Raw genomic sequence first — 9,500 nt, forward strand, 5'->3', positions numbered from 1 at the left:
CTGCACTCTGTGTTCACTGCTAACTAGCTAATGTTAGCATGCTAACACGCTAAGCTAAGATGGTGAACATTGTACCTGCTAAACATCAGCATGTTAGCGTTGTCACTGTGAGCATGTTAGCATGCTGCTGTTAGCATTTAGCTCAAAGCGCCGCTGTGTGTCAGCCTCACAGAGCTGCAGACTCAGTCTGGTTAAGAAATTATTACGAAGTCATCAGATTGTTTTGTGGTTATTCATTCGTCAGCCATCTGAAACTAAACTCAGTTTTAAAAATATGATTACCTACGAAACCCTCACAAACAGGCCACATACCAAGAGCGATTCTTCTGCTATTAAATTCCTGGAAAGAAGCCACCTGAACATGTTCTAAAAACCGCAGTGCACCCTGGGAGTTATGTGCAACAAATGTTTCAACATGTTTTAGCATGAGACCTCAGAGCTGACTACATTTCCCAGCATGCCTGAGCAGCAGCAGCAGCAGCAGGCAGCTTCCACCTACTGTGACCTACTGATCCCGTTGCCACGGTAACCCTGACTGCAGCTCCTGACCCAGTTTTTACGCCTCGGCGGCTGTTTGTCACAAAAGCACAGGGACGGCGCTCTGACTGATGATGTCATCGTTACATCACGTCGCTCCGCCTCCGACCTAACAGACTGAGAACAAAGAGGCGATGTGAGGAAGCATCTGCGCCCGCTGAGTTTATATGCAGAACTCCATTTAAACGTCAGCAGATTATAGCAGAATTCATCGTTTCAGGAAAACACAACATCTTTATTATTACAATCTTGGGACAATTTGACAAATTTAAACGGTCGAGTTTTTGTCCGTATGTCCACAGGCGTTCATCACACAGTGAATATCTGTATATGAATGTGAACAAAGTTAATTTTAATGAAGTTTGTCACTCCTATTACTATTATTATTCTTTGTCTTACTTCTATTTGGGGGATAATCATGATCCAAGTTCTGGAACTACAGTTCCCATAATGCTTTAGGGGCTGTAAACAGGTAGTATACCATGGTAACCTGTATGTGTTAGTCAGACTGTCCCATCAGAGCAGCCGAACCAGCAGTCAGCAGCTCCTGTCTGCAGTGGACCCGTGGACGGACAGACAGCTGTCTCCGGATCACTGTGAGACTGAAGGAAACTTAGAAACAGCAGGATTCTCAGGCAGGTTCTGCAGCCGCTTTCTTCTCTGGCGACTCAGCTGGTTTATGAGGTTTATTCTGGACGGACGTCAGGAATCTAAAACATCGCGTTTCATGTCTGTGCGTTCAGATTTTAACGGAGTTATGACTCTGAAGCGCGACTTGTTTTAACGCGTCCTAATCTCCTCCATCAGCTGTGAGTCTCTGCTGCAGCGCCACCTGCGGTCTTCAGATGTCTCTGTTTACTTTACCCACACCGACTGGAGGTAATCAATTATCAGAACTGTCCATCAGCTGATCCCGTAAATGTCCTGATCTCCTTCCCAGACGATGAACCCTTACTGACCCCGGGACCTTCCCTCTAGCGCCACCTTCAGGGCAGAGATAAATGTGGCTGTAGTGAACACTGCAGCCTCCAGGGGACGCTAACAGGTTTCACACTGTAGTTGTTGTTGGTGCTGCGATGGTCTGATCTGGAACCTGGACCCCCCCCCCCCTCTGTTGTCATGGTGCAGCAGCAGCATGACTCATCTGAAGCCTCCAGTCTCAGAGCTGCAGACACTCTGCAACCCTGACAAACACACACAGTCCACATCTGTTCATCAGACCATCACCAACACCTGAAGACCTCCTGACACCTGGTCCAAACACCCATCTGACCCCCCATCACCATTAGACCACACCGTGTCCTTAGACTCTTAGAAACCTTATTAGCCCCGTTAGTGTTGGCCTGACCGCTATTATATTTATTGGCTTAGCCCAGGCTTAAAACAACTGTTAGCCTCATTAGTTTATCCCTCCACCAGCACCTGTTAGCTTAGCACTGGACTAAGACCTCCACCAGCGCCTGTTAGCTTAGCACAGGCCTAAGACCTCCACCAGCTGCTGTTAGCTTAGCACCGGACTAAGACCTCCACCAGTGCCTGTTAGCTTAGCACAGTCCTAAGACCGCCACCAGCCCCTGTTAGCTTAGCACTGGACTAAGACCTCCACCAGCCGCTGTTAGCTTAGCACTGGCCTAAGACCTCCACCAGCGCCTGTTAGCTTAGCACAGGACTAAGACCTCCACCAGCTGCTGTTACCTTAGCACCGGACTAAGACCTCCACCAGCGCCTGTTAGCTTAGCACAGTCCTAAGACCGCCACCAGCCCCTGTTAGCTTAGCACTGGACTAAGACCTCCACCAGCCGCTGTTAGCTTAGCACTGGCCTAAGACCTCCACCAGCGCCTGTTAGCTTAGCACAGGCCTAAGACCGCCACCAGCCCCTGTTAGCTTAGCACTGGACTAAGACCTCCACTAGCACCTGTTAGCTTAGCACTGGACTAAGACCTCCACCAGCTGCTGTTACCTTAGCACCGGACTAAGACCTCCACCAGCGCCTGTTAGCTTAGCACAGTCCTAAGACCGCCACCAGCCCCTGTTAGCTTAGCACTGGACTAAGACCTCCACCAGCTGCTGTTAGCTTAGCACTGGCCTAAGACCTCCACCAGCGCCTGTTAGCTTAGCACAGGCCTAAGACCGCCACCAGTACCTGTTAGCTTAGCACTGGACTAAGACCTCCACTAGCACCTGTTAGCTTAGCACTGGACTAAGACCTCCACCAGCCGCTGTTAGCTTAGCACTGGACTAAGACCTCCACTAGCACCTGTTAGCTTAGCACTGGACTAAGACCTCCACCAGTCCCTGTTAGCTTAGCACTGGACTAAGACCTCCAGCAGCGCCTGTTAGCTTAGCACTGGCCTAAGAGCTCCACCAGTCCCTGTTAGCTTAGCACTGGTCTAAGACCGCCACCAGCGCCTGTTAGCTTAGCACTGGCCTAAGACCTCCACCAGTCCCTGTTAGCTTAGCACTGACCTCTCCACCAGTCCCTGTTAGACACTGCCTAAGACCACCAGCGCCTGTTAGCTTAGCACTGGCCTAAGACCTCCACCAGTCCCTGTTAGCTTAGCACTGACCTAAGACCTCCACCAGTCCCTGTTAGCTTAGCACTGGACTAAGACCTCCACTAGCACCTGTCAGCTTAGCACTGGCCTAAGAAATCCACCAGTCCCTGTTAGCTTAGCACTGGACTAAGACCTCCAGCAGCGCCTGTTAGCTTAGCACTGGCCTAAGAGCTCCACCAGCCCCTGTTAGCTTAGCACTGGACTAAGACCTCCACTAGCACCTGTTAGCTTAGCACTGGACTAAGACCTTCACCAGCCGCTGTTAGCTTAGCACTGGCCTAAGACCTTCACCAGCCGCTGTTAGCTTAGCACTGGCCTAAGACCTTCACCAGCCGCTGTTAGCTTAGCACTGGCCTAAGACCTTCACCAGCCGCTGTTAGCTTAGCACTGGCCTAAGACCTCCATCTATCTGTAGTCAGACTCTGGAGCTGCTGTGTGGATCAGTTCAGTCTGATCGCATCTTGATGTGATGGTATTTATTAATTGTATTGATTTCCCAGCAGCGCTTCCTGCTGAGCCGCCGCAGGAAGACTCAAACACCAAACGGTGTTTAAGTCCAACAGGTGAAGCTCTTCAGTGAAGAAGCTTCCAGCAGACCTGCGGAGGTCTGCAGCCCAGAGGCAACAGCTGACTGCGCGCGCCTGTTTGAGGGCGTTTGGCACATTTCGGCCTTCAGCTGACGGTCAGCGGGTCTGGATTCAAACGTGGTACACGACGTGCGACAAGAGATTCATGATTCATATAATTATTAGTTCGGACTCCGGACTGGAACCCAACACCGCCGCAGCGACGTCACACACTAAGCGTCCGAAGAGTTGAGAGGAGCCGAGAGAGAAACCTGCCGGCAGCTTCGGAGAGCAGGAAGCTGCTGCGCCGTGAAGACAAACTCTCCAGTCTGAACATAATGTCACCGACAGTCTTATCAGCCGGCTGCAGGCGGACTCGGCCTGAACTCGGCCTGAACTCGGCCTGAACTCGGTGACACTGAACGCCTCACCAACGTTAAAGCCGGAAGTCGTCGGCTAGGATGCGATGATAAAAGCATCATCGATATTTTTCCTCACTGTGTGACTGCTGGCTAATTTTAAAAACATGGCGTATTTGTAACGATCCGTAATTAAATAAATAGATGAATTAACTTCCATTTTCTTTTAGTTAGGCAGCTTGCATTAGGGCTGTAAAAGCAGAAAACACACACATGTTTTTATTTTGAAAAAACAGTCATTGCAGTCATATTGCTGTTTGTATTTTGGTATGAAAACCGGCATTTTTAATTTGAACAAGCGTCCTGCGTCACAAACACGCGGCATTTGTAACAAACCGAACTGTTGGTAGAGACTCGAGCAGTTATGATGACTGTGGATCGACACGCTTCGTCAGAAGGCGCCGCTTCCCCGGACCAATATGGCGGCAGCGTTGACGCGTCGCTGTGAAGAACAGCAGCGGCAAAATCTTCTCTAGTGTTGGTGGTGTCGAGTTTCTTTTTAAATGTGACTTTGGGTTTCACGGACCGGTTCTCCAGGACTGGAAATTAATCTATAATCAGAATCTTTGGCCCCATGATGCACCTGTGTGGAATAACAGGTGTATACAGGTGAACTCTGACTCTCTCCAGACACCGGGCTGAACAGGCTGCGATGCTGATGACATTTACTTCACTGTCCAGACTTCAACCACAAATCTAATATTTGTTCTAATCAACAGTTCACACGAGTCGTCGTGTGATTATTGGTTCTGTTAAAGGTTTCTGGAGGAACTCTGCTCCCCGACTGCTTCCCTCAGCTGCTCTAAACTTTTCCTTTTTACTGTACCGGCGAGTTCTTCAGATCCGTTTTGTCCGGCGAATGTTTTCCTTTCAGATGAAATATCACGGAGGCTTTCAGAATATAAAGCAGCTCAGCTGGAGCTGTTTCACACTTCCTGTTTCCAACTGTGGATAAAGTTTCTCCTGCAGAGTCTTTACGGCCGACATTTAACCCTGAAGCAGACGAGCTTCTCTCTCGTTCATTCACAGATATTCTGACAGTTTCTGTTTCTATTTATCAAAACAACTTTCGCTTACAGTGAAGTTAAATCTGGCAGCTCTGAACCTGTATTTCATGTTTTTATTCACGACGTGTCGTCTTTAAAGAGTCTGTGAATCTGAGAATCTGGAAGCTCTTTCTTTGTTCGAGCTGCTCTACTGAAATACTGAAGGTTTAATAAGCCTGTGTGGTTTGCAAATAAAATAAATAAATAAAAACAGCAGCGGCCAATGAGCTCTCTGCGTGTATATCTCTAAAGTGAAAGCAGCCTAGTTGAGAGCTGTGAACACGGTGACATCACGGTGGATGACATCACGGTGGATGACATCACAGTGACATCACTGAAAAGAAACGCGAGCCGTCAGCCGATCCGGCGGGTTGGAAACAAACCCCACCTGTTCAAACATCACGTCGTTTAAGCTTTGCGGACGTATCTGTACAGGAGCTGAAGTGGCAGATGCTTTCAGCACTTCGACTGACCCCTCAACTCCTTTTACCGCCGTCGCTTCACCTCACAGCTCCGTCCTATCTGCAGTTTCACGTTCGGCGACTCTTCAGCTCCTTTCAGTGCTCCAGTTTTTTAAAATGCATTTCTATGGAATAATCGTCGCAGTTCAAACTGAACAACTGAAGGAAACTGAAGTGGCAGACGACATTTAAGCACTGAAAGGAGTTGAAGTGAACTCCATTAGCACAATCAAAACTATTAAAAATCGATAAAATGTCAGGAAATAGTGAAAAGTGTCCGTCAGAGTTTCTGATTTCCGTCTTCGGGCGTCAGTTTATGAAATAAACCACAGTAAAGCAGCAAATCCTCGCATTTTCTAGAAAACGGTCTTCAAACAATAAATCGATTAAATGATTGATCATCATTTCAGCTTTTCGGGTCACATGTGAAACTTTGTTCTTGCCGCTTTCACGTGAAAACTGTCTGGAAGTCACACGGTCGGCGACGTGAGACGGGTTTCACCTGAGAATAATCAGGTCGATTGTATCGGTTTTACAATATTTACAACATGAAAACATCAGTTACATCTCAATCAATCAATCAATCAATCAATCAATCAATCAATCCATCCATCCTGCCCGATAACTACACCCCAAAGAAATGCTGACGCGATGTCACAACATGCAGACAAACACAATCTACCAACCAAATGTTCCAATAAACTTCATTTTGATTATTTACAGGATCTGTCTCATAAAACGTGTGCGTCTGTCCGCTTAAATATAAATATATATAAATATATATAAATATAAAATGATGTATACGACAGCATTTATATACTGCACTCATTTACAACTGAATATATTTAAATATGGGATTTAAAGTCCAATAATAACAGTGATGTGTAACGAACTGAATCACCAACATGTCCGGTTTTAAATGTTAACAGCTGAGAAAGTAAACGTGGCGTTAGCTTTAGCTAAGCTAGCTGTGCTCTCTCACCTGGTGCAGCTCTGACTCCGCCCCTCGGCAGACAGGAAGTGGTTCCTGCAGACCAGAGTCCGCTCACTGTGGCTCGGTTGTTAGCTCCTGCTAATGCAAACGTTACATATTTGCAGGCGTTAGACATTTCTATGGAACCGTTTTATTATATTTCTATATAAAACAGATCCCAACGTATAGTGACAGCGTTTTGGAACTGATACCACAGGGCCACAGGGGGCCTCCTGAGCCGGGGGGCCTCCTGACCACAGGGGGCCTCCTGAGCCGGGGGGCCTCCTGAGCCGGGGGGCCTCCTGACGACAAGGGGGCCCCCTGACCACAGGGGCCCCCTGACCACAGGGGCCTCCTGACCACAGGGGGGCCCCCTGACCACAGGGGCCCCCTGACCACAGGGGCCTCCTGACCACAGGGGCCCCCTGACCACAGGGGCCCCCTGACCACAGGGGCCTCCTGACCACAGGGGGGCCCCCTGACCACAGGGGCCCCCTGACCACAGGGGCCTCCTGACCACAGGGGCCCCCTGACCACAGGGGCCTCCTGAGCCCGGGGCCACAGAGCCTGTCTGATGCGACACTAAACGTACAGGTGAACGTGGTTTTCGGTTCCCCCTCTGACAAAAAGCACCTGGGAATGAATTTAACATTTTCTACTGAATAACGTCACTGAACACGTGACTCTGGGGGACTTCACCTGTGGAAACAAGTTTCACAGGTGACGATGAACAGCTGTAACAATCAGCTCATCATTTAAGACTTTTATCTGGAAATAACTGATGGTTTATTGTTTTTCTCTGGTTCATAATCTCAGAAACTGACATTTCGGACCGTGAAACAGCGTTAATCGATTAGTCGTTTGTGTCAGTGTCAGTGAAGGGCTTCATCTCAGACCCAGGTCGTGGTTTTCTCAGGTGAAACGCGTCCGTGCCTCCTGGATGAAGCAGCGGCCCTGCTGCACCTGCAGTCCGGCCTGAGCCGCACCACCTGCCCGCCGGGACACAACGTCAAAGCCCGCCCGCATCCAGCGTCAACAACCGGGGGAGAGACGCGCTTCACCGCAGTGAAACGCGCCTGTGTCGCTGTTACAGAGGCTCCAGTCAGAAAGAGGTGAAATCACATTATAGCTGCGGACAGACGGTGTGTCCTCTGCGCACACATTATATAACGCACCCCCTCCCCCTCCTCCCCCCCAACACAAAGCTCCGGAGCCGCGCGGAGGCTGGATGGATGCTGTCCGGGTGGAGACCGCGAGCAGGAGCCGCTGACAGGCCGCCGGAGAGGCTGCAGCAGCGGCCTGTCAGCGGCTAATCAGCCCGCTGAGGAGCTCAAACAAAGCCGTCTTATGATAAACCAGAGCCCCGTCATAAATAAACCCAATTAGAATAAAGCCTGTACCTGACCCTCCGAAGCCGATCCTCCCGCTCCTCTCCTCCGTTAAATCAAGAAATCTCACCGCAGAAAACAGCCCGTTAAATCCTCACAAAGCCACCGCCGCCCCGGCTGCGTCCTGCCGCAGCGCCGCCATCCCAGGAAAAAACGGCTGATTCACGCCCGAGGAATTAAAGCCACCGCCGCCGCAGGAGCGTGTCCCTCCGCCGGCCGCTGAGTCCGCTGAGAGCCGCTGCTCCTCCGCCGGGTGTCGGTGCTAAAATGGAGGCGGTCTCTCCGGGAATAGAAACAGCGCGGAGCCGCTGCTGGGAGAAGAAGAAGAGGAGGACGGGCATTCAGCGCCGCTGCCGCTACACTCCGCCGCCGACAGGGGGCGCCAGACCGGGACCTTCACAATAAGAGCCCAGCTGCAGTTACACTCCGCCGCCGACAGGGGGCGCCACACCGGGACCTTCACAATAAGAGCCCAGCTGCAGTTACACTCCGCCGCCGACAGGGGGCGCCAGACCGGGACCTTCACAATAAGAGCCCAGCTGCAGTTACACTCCGCCGCCGACAGGGGGCGCCAGACCGGGACCTTCACAATAAGAGCCCAGCTGCCGCTACACTCCGCCGCCGACAGGGGGCGCCAGACCGGGACCTTCACAATAAGAGCCCAGCTGCCAGCGTTTTATTTTGACATTTTCATTATTTTTCTATGCAGCTTAATATTCACAGAATGTTAAAAAAAAGTACAATAATAATAAAAAGTATATAATAATATCAGAATAAATACAATAACAGACACTTTTATATTCATTTTAAAACTCTATGGAATTTTGTATTCAGTAGTAATAAAAATAATAAAACAAAAAATTACAGTAAACTATTAGAAAAACATAATAATATCTATCTATGGACTTTTGTATTCAAATGATGACTTTAATGCATCCTGTCATCTTATTGTGAGATCATATTTTATGGAGGAAATGTTCCGCTGACGTCGTCCGGCTGCTCCGCCTCGACTCCCGGTGAGTTACGGCGTTTCCTGATGGACAGGTCGCTTGTTGCTAAGAAACCGTTAACTGCTGCTGAACTAGTCTGCGGTCCTGTTCGCTGACTCTGTGCGGACTGGGAGCGCAGAGCACCGGCTGAGTGGTGTTGTTTACACCGTTAGCGCAGGAGCTTTGGACCGCCGGGAGGAGGAGGTTTTCAGGCCCAACATGGAGTCCAGTACAGTGGCCCCGACCAGGACTCTGACGACGAAGACACGGCGGGTTCAGGAGGGGACAGGAGGGGCGTCAAGCGGCAGAGGAGCGAGAGAGAGGTCGGGCCACCTCCGGAGGTCTGAGCGGGCCGGCGGGGTCAGCCCGGGGTCAGCCCCGGGGCGCCAGGACCAGCGGACATGATCTGTCTGCTGGTGCAGCAGCTCTTTCTTTACTGTGTAACACACTTGCCCGTCCTGTTTTGTAAAGGTATACATTCTTCTCTCTGACATCACACGAGGACGATCCTGATTGGTTCAGACTGACCTCTGACGTCTCACAACATTTGGCTCCTGGTTGCCAT

The 9,500-nt window shown here is 50.2% G+C and overlaps 1 protein-coding gene across 7 annotated transcripts in view; it reads right to left on the reverse strand.

Moving 5' to 3' along the window:
- Positions 1-8,629, reverse strand: part of LOC122874001 (CSC1-like protein 2) — a 39,502-nt gene extending 30,873 nt beyond the window's left edge. For 3 of the 7 annotated variants that reach the window (XM_044191460.1, XM_044191455.1, XM_044191454.1), the window contains exon 1: positions 1,019-1,036. In XM_044191460.1, the coding sequence (XP_044047395.1) occupies positions 1,019-1,021 (3 nt within the window). In that variant the 5' untranslated portion in view covers positions 1,022-1,036. Of the gene's footprint in view, positions 1-1,018; positions 1,037-6,567; positions 6,658-7,958 lie in introns of those variants that run through there. The other 4 variants (XM_044191459.1, XM_044191456.1, XM_044191457.1 and 1 more) reach the window with 4 other exon arrangements.
- Between the last annotated feature and the right edge of the window lie 871 nt (positions 8,630-9,500).

Source organism: Siniperca chuatsi, linkage group LG3 (assembly GCF_020085105.1).
Source record: "Siniperca chuatsi isolate FFG_IHB_CAS linkage group LG3, ASM2008510v1, whole genome shotgun sequence".
Lineage (NCBI taxonomy): Eukaryota > Metazoa > Chordata > Actinopteri > Centrarchiformes > Sinipercidae > Siniperca > Siniperca chuatsi.